General features: G+C 39.8%; 1 protein-coding gene across 2 annotated transcripts in view; it reads right to left on the minus strand.

Moving 5' to 3' along the window:
* RBM20 (RNA binding motif protein 20) overlaps positions 1-20,417 on the minus strand; it is a 199,120-nt gene that overhangs the window by 18,302 nt on the left and 160,401 nt on the right. For both annotated transcript variants that reach the window (XM_061636024.1, XM_061636023.1), the window contains exons 6-12: positions 16,666-16,809; positions 14,205-14,336; positions 11,760-11,839; positions 8,823-9,522; positions 7,144-7,242; positions 3,522-4,158; positions 825-944 (exon numbers count right to left, since the gene is read on the minus strand). In XM_061636024.1, the coding sequence (XP_061492008.1) occupies positions 825-944; positions 3,522-4,158; positions 7,144-7,242; positions 8,823-9,522; positions 11,760-11,839; positions 14,205-14,336; positions 16,666-16,809 (1,912 nt within the window). The remainder of the gene's footprint in view (positions 1-824; positions 945-3,521; positions 4,159-7,143; positions 7,243-8,822; positions 9,523-11,759; positions 11,840-14,204; positions 14,337-16,665; positions 16,810-20,417) is intronic.

A 20,417-nucleotide genomic window follows, 5' to 3' on the forward strand; every position in this document is an offset into this window, starting at 1 on the left:
AGTGAAAAACAGACAAAGGGAACTTTTGAATAGAGAGAAGAAAAGACCCAACCTTCACTGGCCACAGGCAGGGCCGGTCTGGAGAGAGAGGGGTGACTCCTCCCCCTGGAGAAGAGACCCTGCCTGTCACAACCAGTAGGAGGAGTCATCCCTAACCAGGAATGTCCTCCAGCCCTATCTAGCAAACAAAGGTGTTGTAAAAGGTTGTGCTATAAGAGGGTCCCTTATAGGGTTGGGGGAGAATATTCACTAAATCAGATTTATTACTGGATTTTGATATAATACAACAATCCACATTGTTTTCGGTCTGGCATTGATTTCTTGTGGCGGGTCATGGTTGTCATTGGCACTTCTTTATTTTTAAAAATCTGCTCCAAATTTTACGTTATTGTCTTTGTCATCAGCTTTCCTCTAAGAGGGTTAGAGCCAGTGTGGTGTAGTGGTTAGAGTGCTGGACTATGACCTGGGAGACCAGGGTTCGAATCTCCACACAACCATGAACTCACTGGGTGACTCTGGGCCAATCACTGCCTCTCAGCCTCAGAGGAAGGCAATGGTAAACCACCTCTGAATACCACTTACCATGAAAACCCTATTCACAGGGTCGCCGTAAGTCAGGATCGACTTGAAGACAGTCATTTCCATTTTCCTCTAAGCTGATGCATTCTTAACTCAGTGGAACAAGTGCCCACAGAATCAATAATTGCGCAAACTATCAGGAACAAAAAAAATGGCGGATTGGTACTGAAAGCCAGACTGTCAGAATTAAAATGGATAGAAACAGCTACCAAACCACATCCCTACCTTCTTATAATCAGACATACCTAGTGGAATGCTAAGCTCTGTAAACACATCTTCTTGTTCCCATGATGGTGAAAAGTATGATCTTTTGGATTCCACCTCTGGGAAGCCAGGATTTTTCATTTCTTGATACCTACAGTTTGCTTTAAAAGCAAACAGACAAACAAACAAACAAACCATACTAAGTAAAACCAGTTTGGCTACATGCAGAAATGGTTATAATCCTAACCTAAAATGTTTTCTAGATCAATCCAGGGTTGCTTCCATGGTAGATGTTTTCTCTAAAATAGCTATGCTTTGTTCCATCAATTTTACAGAGTTGCCATATCAATGCATTTTAGTGTTTTTGGGGTTGTCAAGCCATCTTTTATCAAATCTGATTTGCACAAAACCACAACTGCAGCGCCAGCATGAAATGACAAAGCCCTACAGAGGCTTTTCAAAGGCATTGTCTCTTTTAAGTAAAAGGCTCCTCCTGTGGCTTCTACCTCATTATTTCCTGATTTTTTATGGGCCAAGGCATATCTGGCTGCAGTTAAACATCTTCTGGTGCCGAGAGGAAATGGTGCCTTTAATTACTGATTTTTTTAAGCCAGCAATTGCTCATTATTGTATTTCATTTTTAATAAGTACAATCTCTTGGTTTTCCAATTGTGATAATAAAAAACTCAGAATGAATTAATGAGCTATTTCTCTGACTGCAAAGAGGGAAGAAAGAGCCTTAGCAAGTTGGTGGGCTGAGTTGTAGGGACTGTAATAGGAACACCTTCAAGAGTGTGGGTGCCGGAGGGGAGGGTCACATCCACATCATAAACTTAAACCACATGGCTTCCCCTCACCCCAAATCATGGGAATGATAGCTTACCCCTCACAGAGCTACAATTCCCAGCACCCTTAACAAGCTAGTTTCCAGGATTCTTTGGGGGAAACTACATGCTTGGGCCACAGAAAGGATAAGAAAGATTTAAAAGTGTCTGGGTTAATACAGAGTGTGAGAGCCATCATGTGGGTCATCCAGTTCTCTCTCTCTCTCTCTCTCTCTCTCTCTCTCTCTCTCTCACTCACTCACTCACTCACTCACTCACTCACTCACTAACACTCACACACACACAGGGAGAGCCCTGCCTGTCCCCCTCCAGAAGTGGGACAGAATTCTTTGGAAGTTCTTGCTCTTGCTCTCCTAACCTATCAATTACTTTTAAACTTAGTGCGAGGGCAGTCAGTATTTTTTTTAAAATCTGCAACACCATGAACATAGTAGTAGTAATAATTATCATCATTATTATCATCATCATCCTGCAACATGAAGGATCAAAATTAAACATCACCACTCCTGCCACTGTTCTGATCAAATTTGCAGCCCCCTCTGGCTGCATTTCAGTGTTTGTTTTTTAATTTTAGAAAGGTTGAGAGGCTGCTCACATATCTCTCATGTTTCATCTTGTTTGGTCCTAAGGAGGGTGGGTGGGAGGGCCAGGCTTAATCCCGGGGGAAGGAGGGTTAATCCCAGTGGGGCAGGGGCTAGGTTGTCTGCTCCTTTCAAAGCTATGAGACAGCAAGATGAAATGCAACAATGGCTCACCCCAACATGGCTATTTTTCCACTAGCCCTTTTGCACACCTATCTCCATCTATTGTGGGGCAAAACTGAAGCCGTGTTTGCCACAACAGTTGTGGAAGGAAGGTAGAGAAAACAAAAGACCTGGTGAAACAGTGAGGAGAAGATACGTCCTCTCTTGCATCAGAACTCATAAAGGCACAGATCTAATCTCTAGGTTGACAAATAGCAACTCTATGCTTTAGAAGTTAGCAAGATATGCAGATTGGAAAGGTTCTTACTATCTGAGCCTCAACCATTGAACAGAGAAACATGCTGATAGTTTGCCAAAAGCAACAGGTTGTTTTGTGCTATGTCTGGATGGGTCACATCTGAATTCAATTGACATAAAAACCAGCTGGCTAAATATACTTGAAGCTAGCTATGTCCTGAGGTTATATAACATCTGAACCACAATCCCACTGATTTAGGCCATAAGGCATCTCTTTCCAATGCAAGATTTTGTATTTGTCTTAGTTTTATTTTCTGCATAGTATTCAACTGAGCTGAGATTTAAGTGGGCTGTACATTCCTTTCCAAGGTGTACTATTTACTTTTCTAAAACGTTAACATGTTTCAAAGTGCAAATTAATTATCCATTGTCTGTTCTGCAAATATTTGCTAGTCAAATCAAATACAGTGAAACATATGGGTAACAAAGGCAAATTCTATTATGCCCTACTATGAAAAAAGAATGTAAAGCATTGATCTTAAAAAGCCATTTCATGGCAAATTAATTAATTAATTTAAGACATCTATGAAATATTTTTATCAACCAGACATAAATAACTTCGTTGTTGACCTGCACTTTCCATTAACAATTCAAAGTAATTTAAGCTGGGTGCCTCAAAGGTTCAATTCAACTTCTATAAACCCAGAAGTGTCCATAAGAACAGACATCTCTTTCCAGAACACTTGCTAGATACATATCTTATTTCCTTGACACACATTTGAATAAGAACCTTAATTTTGACAATCCTGTTTTTCTACTGAGCTTCTGTCTAGGAAAATGACAATGCTTTGAACAATGTTTATTCTTAATGACAAAATAACTAAAAACATAATGAATAGAGAAAAGATAAAATACTTATTCTAATGAAAAGAAGGAAAAATATACAAGTTACCCTGAGTCTTTTGTTGCTCCTGACTTCCACAGCTTGTTTCCTCCTGGGAGTTTTTAACCAGCATTTCCATAGCTTTTCTACTCTCACTTTCTAACGATTCCATCTCTTTATAATCTTCTATGAATGAGTCATTCCGCTGAAAGAGCTCTTCCTTTGGAAGATCAGAAGATATGCACTGCTCCTCCAACCTTAAATGAATGCTAGTGCTTTCATTGATTTTTCTTTCCTTATCATGGTAACTGGAATCCTTTAGAGGTCTGTCTTCGTGCAATTCCTCTGGCTTCTGCTCAGTGTCCAGATTTAGATGTGGTGCTTTAGCAGCTGTATTATCACCTTCCAAGCCAGTGGGATTCCCTACATTTTCCTCTTCTGACCCTAAGCTTGCTTCCATTACATTTGATTTGTCTTCATTTCTACTTAACAAGCTGTGCTCATTCTTCACCTCAAATCCAGCAACTAAAGCACTCATTACAGGACATTCTTGGTCTTTCTGGCCTACTGTTATGATTTCTTCAAGTTCAGTTATATCTGGTTCCATGATAAGGTCATCCTCTCCCACCTCATCTACAGTTACTAGCTCTTCCATATTACTTGGATACCAGGTCTCAGCTTCCATCTCACTTCCACTCTCCCAATCCTGTAATAAAGATATATATCTCACTGTGAATATGTCAACAAATTAGATGTTATCAATGGTCCAGTTCAGATGCAACAAGGCACCATGGTTTGTTATTATGAGAATGAGTCAGGGCAAGCCTTCTCCCTTCTCATTCTCCTTTGCACATGTGAAGAAGATTGAAAGCTTCTGCTTTGCCTTTTGAATAAACCACAGTTTCCCCAATACATACTATTTAATTTACTCCTATTACTAATAATAATCTACCACTCTAAGAAAAAGGCAACAAATTATCATCTTAAAGTCCAGGTAGGCACAAACAGAGGTAGATGATCCTTCAGGTACCCTGCTCCCAAGCTGTGAAGAGCTTTGAAAGTCAGAACAAGAACTCTGAATTGTGCCCATTAGGAGCCAATTGTCAAAGCACTGGTATAATGTGCTCATAACACCTAGTCCCAGAAAAATCTCAACTGAACTACATGAAGTTTCTAGCCTTTTTAAAGGCATTAAATTGTGGATAAGCACGAACATTTTCATGTTTGCATATACTTGCAAATATTTTAAAATAAACATAAATTAATCTAAGGGCACATTTTACGGCAGTTTTGGTAGCTCACTCCAATCATACGTATGTCTGTCATGTATCATACCAAAGTAGATAACTGGCATCCTACACAACTCCTGGTGCAAGTTTGGGAACCCTGTCTAACTGATTTTGGCAAGTGGGGGGGCAACTGACCCAGCAACTATATGATGCCATAATGGCATCATGCTACTGGCAGGTCGGTTGCCCCACTCACATGCTAAAGTTGGCCCAATGGCTAGTGCCCAAAAGGTTCCACACCCCTGTGTGATAGCAAGTAGTCCTCTTCCTCAATTCTGTGCTGACCTTTCTTGCTGTACTAGTCCCTCCACGGAAAGTGTCATAGTGATGGAGAACCCATACAATTTTCAGTCTCCCTTCTTGGCATCGGTTATGATAAAGACTAGTAGACATGTCAGGTATTTTTAGGTAATTAATGATCTAAAACTTGAAAAAGATTGTTATACCTGCCAGAGGAACTTTTTGCCCCAAAACTATGGCCACACATGGCACATTTGATTTTAAAATGTCAGTGTATGTATAGTATAAAATTTAGTATGAATGGCTCTGATGTTTTATTGCTATTTGAATATTTGATCACATTGTTTTTAACTGTTTGTTCACCTTTGTTAGGTGCCTTGAGAGAAGCAATGTCAAAGTGCTGGGCTGAAAACTTCCAAATAAACAAATAAAAATTAAGCCTGTTTGTTTCTCTCCTGTTTCTCAGTTAAACTTATCCTTCTAGAGTTCTAGAAAGGCATGCAGGGCAGATACCTTCAAGAGATCAGTTTCCTGCTGCTACAGATACTGATAGCTTTCACATCTGATGGTCAGCTCACGACCCTAAAGATATGACACTGGAAAACATCCAAGGACATTGGCCTATGTTTCTTCAGAGCTGGACTGGGGGACTAGCTTTTCAGTTACTTAATTAATAGGTCACATTTAAAATTGAGTTTGTTATGCTTTCTCATATCATTTCAATAAAGCTCTCACTTCAAATTTCTTCGCTTTGCTGCTGTTCAAAAGTAACAAGTTATCCTATCTTTGGATGTTATTTACAAAGCTCTAAAGTTTTTCAAGGATGCCTCATTTTTTATTGCCAGTGCCAAGTATTCAATTCTATCTAAGTGTGCAGACAGCAACTAAAAAAAGAGTCTGAGGATCTGTCCAAAGAAGCGAAGGTCATGATGTGATAATTTAGAAAGCCTTTGGGTGAAATCCAGTAGTATCCATCTACTGGCAGAAGACACAGTTGAAGGAGTAGACACCCCATCCTGCGCACCTCCAAAATCTGCTGCAGAGGGTTAGGGGACTTTCTGGAGCAGATTTGCATTGGATATTTGAACAATCGACATGCTGCTGATATTTAAACAAACTCTACATGGTTTACAACATAGGTTAAAACATCTTAAACAGCAAATTCAAAAAATACTAGATAATTTTTCTACATTTTATAAAACACAATTAACTAAATAAAGCATTATTTTTAGTAAAAACGAACAAAAAATACATAAAAATCAGCTACAGAAATTCATTAACAAACAGCTAAACAAAATACCCTCTGTTATTATCAGGAAGTAAAAGCTGAGGAGGAAGGAGAAGAAGGGAAAGTCCTGTTCATGTAACGTTGGATGTCACCCCCTCCCCTAAAGACTTTTGGAAATGTCTTCTAATAGGGGAGAAATATTTCAGTATAATATATTTGCTTCCAGACCCAATTCAAGGTGATGATTATTGCGCTTAAATCCTAAACATCTTGGGTTCTCGATGCGGTACAGAGAGCATTCTTCTGTATGTGTCTCTTTACAGTATAGAATTAGAATCTGCTCTGTGATGGTTATTGCATTTCTGGCTTTTAGGAGGTACATAAAAACTTTTCCATTTAAAAACAAACTTTATTCTGGTAGTCTTTTGTTGATAAAATTAACATAACCCTATTAAGTACTATTATTATTATACCACCCTTTCTCTTGATCGAGCCCAGGACACTCAGCAATGTAATAACAAGTACAGTAACTGTACACAATAATTTAAAACTTTTAAAAATAAAAACAATAATACTGTTAAGTCCCAGGGCAAAAATTATGGCCTCAAAGTCCGGATGAACAAAAATGTCTTTAGCTAACATCTAAAACTTGACAGCATAGCAGATGGTTGCACTTCCCATAGGGAAGGAATTCCCCAGTTGGGGTGCTGCCACTGAGAAGGCTGTGTCCTGAGTCACCACACTATAGGCTATGCTTGTTAATGTGTTGCACTCCAGATGTACCTTCTGGGATATGTGTTTCTAGCTGATTTTATTGTTGTTTGTATTTTTCATATTTTGATCACAAGTTGAATGTCTGGCCAACAACTGACTCAGGACATTTTCAAACAAATTCTACAACAGAGATCAAGCCCCATTAAAATACAAATCTCACCTTCTCATTTCTTGAGCTTTCCACAGAATCTTCTGTTTCTTTCATCTGCTTATTTGTTGGAAAGGGGCTGTCCTCCGTATTAGGATCCTTTTTTTCGACCTAAGACAGAGATTGTCTATGGGTGAAGACAGATGTAATATAAAAAGTGAACTTACAGTGCATCCCTTAATCATGTGAGCCCTGTTCCTACTATATTCACAGTTTGATTGTTGGATGTACATACCAGCAAATCAAATGGTGATTCACCTCTTGCCCTTTCCCTATATATCAGGTGAGTTAACTATTTTATATTTGTTTTGTTTTTTAATTTGAGAGCTGCATGTACTTCTGTCAATTTATTGTTGTCTTATTAACAAGAAATGAACACAAATGATTTAAAAAAAACTATTCTGGAGATTTGGTGGGGGGAAGGTTTACAGATAAAATGATGAGACACCGTCCAACCAGTGATGGGCAAAACCAGATTCTTCTGCAAGCCTGAAGTACCGCCATTTTATCAATGACGGTGCTTCTATATTCAACTCACTGCTCTAAAAACGTTTTGCCTCTCTTCTCATATTACTTGTCACTTGGTTATAAATTTAAACAGAAACCTTCTCTCATGGAGGCAGTCACATATAGATTTCTGGTTTAAATACCTATACTATCATCACTGTGAAGGCCAACTGACTGAAAAAAAGTATTTCTGGATCACTATTTAACAGCCGTTCCCAACTTGGTTCCCTCCAGATGTTTTGGATTACAATACCCAAAGCATGGCCAATGGACAGATAAAACATATGGAGGGCATTGAGAAGGCTGCAACAGAATGATACTGCAGTATATGGAGACTTTTTAAACAGTTGCATTTAAAAAAAAATTCCTCATTCCCTTGTGCAGAAATACTCACTTAGGAACTATCAGCTTCTGAACATTTGAGAGAGAGACTTTGTGGCCAGGATTCAAAGAGTTACAAAATGTATTCCTTATGCCTATGCCAGCAGCTACTATGTAGCACAGCAAACTATTTTGAAACTGAGGGGGATTTGAAAAGTAGCCTGTCATGTGACATTGGAGTTAGTTATTTAAAGAATGCCCCCTACCCTGCCCACCGGGCTGTGCAAGTCCCCCTTTCTGAAGGGTTTTTGGATCCCAACCACAAGAAGAAAGGTAACAATTTTGAGGATGGAAGTTATTGGAAGATCCAGACAAGAAGTTGCTAAAGTCCTTTCACTGTTAAGAATGTATCTTTCTACAGCACTTTTAAACTTATACAAGTTAATATTAGGATTTGCTAGCTTGAAATGGCAGAAAACAAGTGAATTAACTTCCACATTCTGGAGAATTTGCTACTGGCAGAAGTCAGTGGAAACTTGGTATGATGCTATGTAAAAATAAATGTAAGATAAATCCCCCTCACTGAACTTCCTGGTAGAATGACAAAATGGTGACTTACCAACACCACAGTTACATGTAAAAAAAACTAGGGTGGTATGCCTGCCACGCAGGAAAAAGTCTTTAAGATGATTGGGAGAAATAAGCTAGGAGAAATAGTGGTGATGATGGGAGTCTAGTTTAAATCTTCTGTGCATGTTCACTCTGCAAAATCATCAAAATTCTTTTATAAAGAGGGCACTGTTTAATTAAAATGTATCATAATATTTTTATTCCCAAAAGTAACTTAAATTACTCATTATTACCTCATTCTCAGTTCCTTTCCTTGTCTTTGCATAAACTCTTTCCGCCTCACCAGGTACCTCTTCCTCTGGCTTTTTATCAGCATCCTTGAATTTTTCCTTATCACTTTGCTTTTGCCTCATATTGTCAGGCACTTTGTTGGGTCTTTGTTCTGATGTTTCTTCCTTAGCTGGATCTTCATAGTAAGAAGAATGTTTGTGATCTCTCAATCTTGTCTCTTCCTTTCTTTTACACTTTGGAGTTGTATCCAGTGTATGTTTTGGATACTTATCAGATTTTTGCTTCGTTGTTTTCCTATAACAGTTTTCTTCTCTGCTCTTATATTCAGGCAAACCATGAGCCCCTTTTGCATTGGGTGAACCCCCTCTTAAATATTTTTCTCTGTGGCTTCTGGCTCCTTCAACACGGTCTTCCAGGTCTAGTTTATCCAAGTGGCGCACATAATGTTTTCTCTCATGCACCAATGTGTCATTCCTATCTCTTTTCTCTTCCCCATTCTCTCGCCAGGGCATTACTACTCTTTCTTCCTCCCTTCGGGAATATGGAGACTGATCCCATGGCTCTCTTCCATTTCCCCAATCTGTCCAGTTTGTGCTCAATGGACTATGAGGAGAGCTGCAGGAAGTAAAGCTTGGAGTGTGTGATCTTGGGGAAAGTGAACGGCTTATAGGGCTGCGAGACCGAGGCCTTTCAGGTCCATATCTGCAGTACAAAAAAAAAATTGGGTGTTAGTTATAAGTATTTTTTAAAAATATTTTATACCACTTCTCACAAAAGAGAAACACCAAAGCAGTTCATTCCATAACAAAACACAACAACATTCAATAAAAATCAAAATCATCAATAAAATACAATCACAGAAACCAAGAAAGTTCTTCTTAAATAAACCATGCATGATCTTTAGCAATCCAAACCTTCACCCTCTGTCTGTGGGGTTTTGCAGAGTGGCAGAGCCACTGCTACATCTATAGCCTGGCCACTCACAGTGGCAGTTGTGAAAGGGGTGGCAGGCAGATCAGTATGAATCCCTACACCAGCTCCAGGCTGGCACAGTGATCAGGCTTGGATCTGACCCAATGTCAGCCAGTACGAGCTCTGGGACTGTCCTGGAATCCAGTAAATCCTGGGCTGTCTCAGCCCTCCCCTAACCCTGCCCTCAGAGGCTCTGGTTCAGGGTTTTCTGCTGAAATCCAATGGTATGCATGTTTGGTGGCGGCCAATGAGAGGCCGGCTCAGCTGGCAGAGGTGAGCAGAGAACAATCTCTGCTTAATCCAACCCCCCCGCAGCCTGGTGTTAGGGGTTTTGGATCTCCCCCTAAAGTGCCACAACAGTCTTCATGTTTACCCCTCTACCTCTAAAAAGTATACTGTGTCACTATGGTAGGCATCACAGCTGCTTTTATAGTAAATTAAACAGCTTTGCATTATATATACACATATGTACAGTCAAAGGTACATGTGCAAAAAGGAGGATTTCTTAATTTGTACTCCTGTTAGCAGAAAAAAGATACTCATATGCCTGTCTAAGATCAGGCAGATAATTTGAACAGATGGTACAGCTACTACATAGCAACAACAATAATAATGAATTATATGCCAATAGTAAAGATAATAATGCAAACAGAGTTTATTTTATTTATTTATTTAAAATATTTCTATCCCGCCCTTCTACCCTGTAATAGGGCACTCAGGACGGCTTACAAAAATAAAATCAGACATGTACATAATAACCAAACAATTCTGGTGATTTTCAACTGAATGGATATCCATCCAGCTATACATAGACTAGCCCCACAGAATTACTATAATGCATTACCTATAAGTAAAACATGTGGAGGGAAATCATTTATTTATTTATTATTTGATTTATATCCCGCCCTTCCTCCCAGCAGGTGCCCAGGGCGGCAAACAAAAGCACTAAAAACACTTTAAAACATAAAAATACATTAAAACAAAGCATCTTGAAAAACATTTTTTTAAAACGCTTTCAAGACATCTTAAAAAAAGGTTAAAAACATACTGTTTTTTTTAAAAAAGGTTTAAAAACATAATAAAAAGCAATTCCAACACAGACGCAGACTGGGATAAGGTCTCAACTTAAAAGGCTTTTTGAAAGAGGAAGGTCTTCAACAGGCACCAAAAAGATAACAGAGATAGCACCTGTCTAATATTTAAGGGGATGAAATGAGCTCATTCATCAGTTTACTGTCTTAAGTGTAGGTCACAAAAAAAGGAAATAATGGAAAATGAATTAATGCTTTATTTAAAAACTGAGACTTCTGAGTATCAGTGTATTTTGCATTTTTCTTGTAAATTTCAGAAACGTGTAGTTTGTACTCTGCAGGTATTACAGAGAATGCCAGTATTTCATAATCCATTTTCTTATTATAGCAGACAAACGATTTGTAACTCTCTCAAAGAGAAGAAATAACATTTCAAATCATAAAAGTGGAAGCAGTAACTGCTAGGGATGTCAGAGAATTTTGACAGAAAGGGGAGTGGAAACTATCAATATTCACTTATCCATCTCATGACTGAAAGAGAAATCAATCCAATGAATACAATTGGCATTTGCTGCAGTTGTTTTCAGTCCACAAATGATACATAATTCATGACTTTTTCCCCATTTGTATTTCAGTTCCTTTGCAATGAAATGAATGCCCTTTGCACTGAAGTGAATAGTGTGGAATAATGTAATTAATTATGTAAAATTCTGCCACAGCAGACAGTGAGTTGAGTTGTGTAGATTTTGTTGGAAGCTGCATGCAACGAACATGGGTTAGCATGGAAATAGAATTGAAATTATATCCTGGATAGCTTTCAGAAACTGCATATTTTTCAAAAAGTTGGTTTCCTTTTAAATTATCCAAAGACATCTCTCTTATATGCAGAAATTTCAGCTTCTTTTTGACATCAACTGTTAATATTGTGTAATGTACCTGTCTGTCTCCCGCAACATGTCCCACTCCCTCTGAGAATGGATGTCCTGGATTATTGCTGCCACATTCTTACCTGGTTTCTAAGCAAAATATAAATATATGTATTAATGACTGGAAATGAACATTATACTTCAGTCTATTTAAAGAGAAGCACTGACATGTAACAGTACATTTCAATTTTTTTGGAACCTATTTTGTAGAATGCTATGATTCAGTTTCTTAAAGTTTAATAAGAGGAACTACTGAACTGAAAATAATTATTCAATTAGCAAGAAACCTTTTCCGTTTAACATGTACTAAAGGCCTTCCATATTCACTCAAGCTCCACACTGCTAGGAAATTACAGCTATCAAGGGCCTTAAAAGATACATTATTGTGCCGTCATTGATATGGCTATCCTGTGGTTTCCTATCCTGTGGTTAGTTCCAGCTTTACCACTAACTTGGAAATGGATGGCTGTAAGCAGCAGAGCGGTGGATGTTAAGTTCCAGATTTGTCTGTTCACTGTAATAGACATATGCAGTCTATGCAACTGAAGCTATCATTCCACATTACAAGTAACCAACTGATCCTCTCTCTGCCTGACACTCATTCTCACTCCACCCACCCAAAATTCCATTCAGCTCCCCCTCCACTTAACCTTCTCTAACAACGGGTTCATACTGAGCATGTGTGTGGGACATCCTTATGAAATCTCACTGACGAATATGAGCCACAAAAATGCCTTTTTAATAAAAACTATTTTTCCCAATTCACAGATAATGGCATTTACTAGACATTCCTATTGACCTATCACAACAATTTCCCAATCAATGCAGTACCAATGAAGAAATCTTTTTCCCCAAGCTACCTTATCAAAGACTATGGGGAAAAAAACACACATCATCAGTCAAGCATATTGTCAAACATTTTACTCATTCAAAATACGCCATTTCGTATCCTTTCTATCCCAAATTTGGCATGGACCATCCTCAAACTTACCTCTCCTACAATCAAGTTTCAAATCTATCCATTGAACCATTTTCTAACTATAAGCCATAGAACCTGCTCCCCACCCTCCGATATCTCATTATAATTGTGGAATGCAATTCAGTCAAATCAACCTTAACATAGGGCCATGATTGTGTCCTTATAATATCTATGTTTATTGTCAAATTGCATGAATAAAAAAATGAAACTTTAAGATAGTGAACTGATGACCATGTGACAAATATTCAGTTAATAGATTGAGCAATCAAGAATCTATTGGAGAGGGAGGGATAAGGGGAAGGGTTTACCTGTTTATTCATTGATTTTCAATTAAATACAATACATAATGAATTAATCAATCTTTAAAAAAAAAGAATATACAGGAAATATGTCTGCTAGGTAGAGTATTTTCTAATGGTAGTTGTATTATTGCGTTTATTATTAATTTTAACTGATACCTATCTACTGGCTAAGAACATGGAAACGTACAAGTGGGAGGAAAAGCTTTTTGAAATACCCTGGACCCAAACTATTAAGCATTATAAAGGTCCAAACCAGCATTTTCATTTGGGCCCAGAAAATAACAGAATGCCAGTGGGATTCATTTGATATAACTACTATATATTCCCTGCAGCCAGTACTGATTAATTGCATGCTGCCACATTCTGAATTAGTTGAAATTTCCAAACACTATTCAAAGGTTAAGTTTGACTAATTTAGATTTTACCAGACTATGTATATCAAGTGGTCAAGCCACACTGTAGCTGACAAACCAGCTAGATGCAGCACTCCTGGCTATTACTGCCACCTGAGTTTCGGAAGCAAAGCGGTGTCTGCAAATAAATACCTGAACTTTAACAAGGACTGTGATCCACCCAATATAGACAAACAACCTCCCCTCATGTCATCTGGAGTCTTTATCATTGTCTCAGTCCTGTCTGGATTACGTTTCAATTTGTTTACCTCACCCAGTCTTGTATTTTGCCCTTGGGGTTATCTTCAAAAAGGCCAATCTAGAGAGAATGGTTAGGTCAGGGCATTAGAAAATGTATTATGCACTAGAAAGCCCCACAGATGAAGTTTTGCTGACACAGTCTATCCGGATGACACAGGAGGAGTTTATTATGCAGGACTAGTGCTGCTAATTATTAGATGGAAAAAAATGAAGAAGGAAATTTATAACGCCTCTAGAATTAGCTGGCTGAAACTTTGTAGAGAAGTGGAACATGATGACGGTGGCAAGAATCTCTGAGAGCAATCAGTGATCTTGCTTGTCTGATACTTTTAGTGTCTAAGCAGAAAAGAGACCCATACTCATGAATGTACACACAGGTAAAACAATAATTACATGGTTACAGGACAAAATAGGAAAAAATAGCTTACGAAGTTTTATCTGTAAACAATATAATAGAGATGAAGGCCATTTAACAACTAACATAAACATTCACAGAAAGACAGGATAACTATTTTATTTACCTTCAGCTGAAGTTCTTTGTATCTTTTAGACATTCTAATGAGCAGCTTGTCATCATTTATCATTGCAGGTTTCTCTTTGTAGTACTGCACCATAGCCTGAGCTGCCTCAGTATAGGCCATTTCTAGAAAAGCCTGTAATAATACAGAAGTAGTTTACAGTTCTCCTTGTAAATCATATTGTAAAAAATAAACAAATTTGATAAAAACTGCAGATTCATAGTATATTAGTATCCAACCAGGGCTCTTCCATCCATCCCTCCCCCCAAAGTTCCCACATGCCCCCCTCTCTCACAGCACGTGCTGGGAAGGAAAAAAAGATCACTATTATTTTCTCTTTCTAAGGACTGATGGAGTTATGGAGAAGAGTGGGGAGCCTGGATGACTAGGAGGACTGTCAGGATTAAAAGCCAAGCTAGGAAATTGAAGACTAGGGGATAAGCTAGAGGAAAAAATTGGGAGCTCATGATTTATGTCTCTGTTTAGAAACTACCATTATGAGCCCCTAAAGCTCATTTCTGGACCTAAGCCTGGCAAGCTTCACCAGCATTTCTATCTCTGTGCACTTCAAGTAAACTCTGAGAACCCTCCATATGTCTAGAGTAAATCTTGGGTTTTCCTCAGTGTGCTCTGTATTAGGGCAGAAGGATGGCAAAGTGAAATCTTGTGCCTTATGAAATAGTGGGATCTCCTTAGGAATAAAGGCTGAATTTGTAAGAAGTATGATCCTGCCTCATTTTCCTCACTTGGAGATCCTTCAGGCCAAATTTACACTTTGAAGGACAGATTTCGGATGGGTTCAGGGGAGGTCTTATGAACACCTTTAGAATTCTATGCATTTCTCAGGTGGGAGAAACTATGGAAGGAAGAGTAGCCTCTGTCTAAAAACTTCATCTGTGACGTGTACTGTACTCCTCCAGCCTAAAATAGATGAGATAGCTGATGCTATCAAGTGATGCCACTTGAGCATATTGTGATGCTCACCCTTATCCATGAAGAAAACCTAAAAGCTCCTTGATCTGGGAGGAAAGGGCCTAGTTGGCTTTAAGCTTGCATTACAGCAGAAGGCATTAAAGGTTGTCTCTTGGTTTCCAGGCTCTGATGTGCAGCCAATTTGAATACATAGTCCTGGCTCAGAAGGTCCTTCTCTATTGGAAGAAACCACAGAAGTTCCATTATTAGGTTTACAAAATTAGACGGAAGAGGGCTTCCATGGCCAATGGGGAACTACAAAATTCACTTCTACTCTTAATGTCTACAGCACTAAAGTGTAATAGGAAGGAAGGTGACCTTTGGGCCACTGGATGTCAGGCATCAAAGTCCTTTGTATTGGAACTATGTGATAAAATTTATTTATTTATTTTATTAAATTTCTATACCGCCCCATAGCCGAAGCTCTCTGGGCGGTGCACAACAGTCAACATCAAAAATACAATAGGTCACATATAAACAGATTTAAACTTTTTAAAACTTTAAAAATATAAAAATTCCCAGAAGAATCAAGACAGTTTTCAACACATACTAAAATGCTAAAATGCCTGGGAAAAGAGGAAAGTTTTAACCTGGCGCCGAAAAGATAATGTTGGCGCCAGGCGTACCTCATCCGGGAGATTGTTCCATAATTCAGGGGCCACCACTGAGAAGGCCCTTTTTCTTGTTACCATCCTCCGAGCTTCCCTATGGGTAGGTACCCGGAGGAGGGTCTTCGATGTAGAGCGTAGTGTACGGGAAGGTTCATATCGGGGGCGCGTTCCACCAGGTATTGTGGTCCCGCACCGTATAAGGCTTTATAGGTCAAAACCAGCACTTTGAACCTGGCCCGGAAACATATAGGCAGCCAATGCAAGCGAGCCAGGATCGGTGTTATATGATCGGAGCGCCTAGTCCCCGTTATCAATCTGGCCACTGCAAAATGTCACACATTTTGGTTATTTGACTACAGGGTTGCTCCAAAAGCCTGCTCTCTTCTATGAATACAGAAAACTGTTATGCTCTTTCCACAAGAAAAAACTTAATTTTACACTTAAGAGCAGGCAGGAAAAGCTAAACCTATATGAGGATGTTCTCCTCCACTGAGAAAATGTCACGTGCGCTAATTTCCTATATGGCATTCCTGTGTTTCAGTTTGCAATAAAATTGTTAACATATGACGAGATTTCAGTTTACAGTAGAATTCTTAACACATAACACTGCATTGTGCTTTGGGGAATATCAAGTTCCTATAAAATATTTAGGAATCTGAAAATACAATAACATAAACTACACAACTGAACTAAAGTATACTCAATTTGCTTTGTTAAAAAAACCCAAATAATTATTTTGAAAGGACAAAGAACTCACTACGCATAGTCACTTTCGCAATAACTACTACACTTTAAGAATATGCCATTTATTTTCAACACTCAAACATTATCTTCCCATATTTATGCTTTTATTATTACAAACAGTAAAGAACAGAATATACCTGATTGGTAGATTTCATAAGGATATAATTAGTGACTTTTCCAAAGGGAAGTCCAAGATTAATAACATCATTCTCTGTACAGCTTCCTTCAGGAAGGTTACAGATGTGTACTACTCGGCCTGGGGTACATTTCCTTTGTGGCAACTGTGGCAATTGAAATTATTAAAAATACATTTAGACGCAGATATATAAAACAGCAACCAGCTAGGTGCATGCATTTATAAATCATTTTATTAACTCGGTCTCTATATGAAGACAAACCTTAAAGACAAATTCATGTTGTCTTTCTTCTTTAACCTTACTAATTCATTTCACATCTCAGACATCTGTTTTCCATACAGTGCTCAAAATACATTCAGATCAGATTTAGTGACAATGAACACTTGGATCAATATAGTTAGGACAGAGTAATATTTATGTCTATCCTAAACATATTTATGCTAAATAGTATTATTTGTTGTTGTTGTAGTTATTATTATTATAAAATACAACATTAAAACAAAGTTAAAACTACAATACAAACTAAAATATATAGTACAATATATTAGCAAGCAGTAAGTTAGACAAATACTGTTACGCCCATTACATTTCAAAGGTTGCCAGAAAAAAATGGTTTTAAACTGGTGTGTGAACAAGAAAAATGTGGTGGACAATCAGATATCAATTGTGATCAAGTTTCATAGCTAAGGTGCTGGCCATGGTTCATGTAGCAGCTCCTGGGCCATATTCCATGAGCAGGGCATCCCCTGGGGATCTCAAAGTCTGGGTTGGCTGTTACTGGGGAAGGCACTCCTTCAAGTGCATGGGTCCTATGCTAGGTTCAGGGCTTTCAGGACTAGTGGAGTGTGATCCCATCTCACTGCCCCAGAGAACAAATGGGCATCGACATTCTGCACCAGCTGCAGCTTTTGGACCATCTCCAAGGGAAGCCTTATCTAGATGATCATCTAGATGATCATCTAGCCTTATCTAGATCCGTTCCTATCTCTCAGACAGACATCAACGGGTGGCATTGGGGGATAAGGTCTCGGACCCTTGGCCTCTCAATTGTGGTGTGCCACAGGGTTCTATCCTTGCCCCCATGCTATTCAACATCTATGTAAAGCCGCTGGGAGCCATCATCAGGAGATTTGGGCTGCGGTGCCACCAATATGCGGATGACACCCAGCTCTATCTCTCATTTAAGTCCTCGCCAGAGTTAGCTGTGGAGACCATTTCCAAGTGCTTGGAGTCAGTAAGTGAATGGATGGGAGGAAATAGGCTGAAGCTAAACCCTGACAAGACCGAGGTACTGCTCGTGGGAGACAGGAAAAGATTAGGAGCTTTAGACCTGGTGCTCAATGGGGTAAAATTGCCCCTGAAGGACCAGGTCCGCAGCCTCGGGGTCATCCTTGATTCCCAGCTGTCCATGGAGGCTCAGGTTTTGGCAGTGAGCCGGGCAGCTTGGTTTCAATTACATCTAATACAGAGGCTGCGACCCTATCTGCCTGTCCATCTTCTCCCATGGGTAGTACATGCCCTGGTCTCCTCTCGCTTAGACTACTGTAATGCGCTCTACGTTGGGTTACCCTTGAAAATGGTCCGGAAACTGCAGCTGGTACAGAATGCGGCGGCACGTTTGATTACGAACAGCCGTCGCCGCGATCACATCACTCCGGTGTTACAAGGGCATTTTCAATCGTGGCCCCCACCCTCTGGAACACTCTCCCTTATGATCTTCGCCATGCCCCCTCCCTGCCAAGTTTTCGCCAAGCCTTGAAAACCTGGCTATTCAGGCAGGCCTACAAGATCCCTGGGGTAGCCTAATTTTATTGGTTTTAGCTATGGGTGGGTTCGGTTTCGTTTTATATTGTAGTTCTTGGGTTTTTATAGTTTGTATGTTGTATTTTACTTGATCTTGTACGTCGCCTAGAGTGGCCGCTTGTGCAGCCAGATAGGCGGCCTAGAAATAAAATTTATTATTATTATTATTATTATTATTATTATTATTATCAGAGCCACTGAGAGATCAAGAAGAATCAACAAGCATTCCCCACCATGTCTCCCCTATAAAACGTTATCAGTCAGAGCACCCAACATTTTAATGATGTACCCAAGTCTTAAGCCAGACAGAAATGGATCTTGATAATCTTTTTCAACTAAGAATGCTTACAGATAAATGTCTTCATCACCTTGCCCTTGAAGGGGATATTTGTGACTGGGAGGTAATGATCTAAAACCTCTCCATCCAGGGACAGCCTTGTGAAGCAGTTGGAACAGCTGCACAGTTGGGTGGGCCAGAAAGGACAAGTATAAAAAGAGGGTTAGATCGAGAGCTCAGATGCTGCTGGGTGGGTGTGAGCAATCATGGTGATTGTGAGCAAAAAGCAGGAGTCCAACAAAGAGTGTGTGGAGATAATGCTGAAAGAGATGAAGAGTTGAGGAGTTGGGGGCTTAGAGCAAGCGATAGGTTAAGAGGATAATATCCTGCAACAGGATAAATTGCAGGAGGAGGTATTTAAAATGCAAATGGGAGGTTTGTTTAGCTTAACAAGAAACCTTCTAAGTTCCTAAAAGGTCTCTTCAAGAAGGCCCATACCACCGCTTCTTTCAAAGCAGCAGGCTTCACCACCATAAGGAGGCATTAACCCTGTCCCTGGCTCCTGCTGTTTTCCACCCATTTAATTGCTTCTGGGCTCCACATGGCTGAAGTTGAGGAGCTCTACCCATCTCACCATTCCACAGTGAGACAAGGGCATCAACAGGAGTGCCAGCCATGTCAACCAGAAAATCTCCCAGAGCATTCCATGATACTCTGGGGGTAGGCCATCTTAATTAGTAACCCACCTCTTCAAGGAAGTTAGTCATAATCAACCCAAACCTCACCAATCAACCCAAACTTCACAAAACTTTGTGTGGTTTTTTTTTGGGGGGGGAGGAATTCTGACTTAGAGTCATTCAGCTGTTCATGACTACAGGGTAGCAATCTCCCCCTGCACCACTCATAGTCCATTCCAGCACCAGACTGGGGGTATTACATGCATTGGGTCAATGATGTACTGAGACGACTCCATGGTTGTCATGGTAACCATGAAATCCTGAGCTGGCCAACCAAGGCAGACCCAGCATGGATATTGAAGTACCAGGTCTACAGGCCTTGGATTCTGTAATCGCACACCAGAAACCATCACTATCAAGGAGGTTGTTGGGCAGTCCAGTGGGTAGTCCACCAACACCAAGTCTGTCTCTCTGACCAAATACTAGGTACAAGCCCTCATACCCTCTTTTTTCCTTCTCTCCAGGTACCTATTTAAACTCGTGTCTGGCAAGAAGTACTGGAGGGTAGAGCTGGTAGTGTGTGTGTGTTAGTGAAAGGAGGTACAGCTGGGACCCTGACTGAAGGCTATTTTCCCTCTCTCCAGGTACCTATTTAAACTCGTGCCTAACAAGAGCGCAAGCTGAAGGGAGACAGCAAAAGGGCTTTTGTCCTGCGGCTCTCAGACAGGGGTGAACAGCTTGAGCACAAGATTCTGGCCTATAAGGTATTAATGGAGTGTGCCAGCTTACTGGTGGGGGAAAAAAAGTATAGTTGCTGGATGGTTGCAACACGATGCATCTTCAAATCCCCTTCCATGGACATACAACTTGTGCTACTGCAGATCACTTTGTGCATTATCCTCAAGGATGGTGTTACCCTCTATTGTTATGGGTGTTGTATGGGGGTGGAATGATTGTGGGTGCTCCCTGGTGAGAGGAGGGAGCTCCAGGGATGG

This window comes from Rhineura floridana, chromosome 7, assembly GCF_030035675.1.
Source record: "Rhineura floridana isolate rRhiFlo1 chromosome 7, rRhiFlo1.hap2, whole genome shotgun sequence".
Lineage (NCBI taxonomy): Eukaryota > Metazoa > Chordata > Lepidosauria > Squamata > Rhineuridae > Rhineura > Rhineura floridana.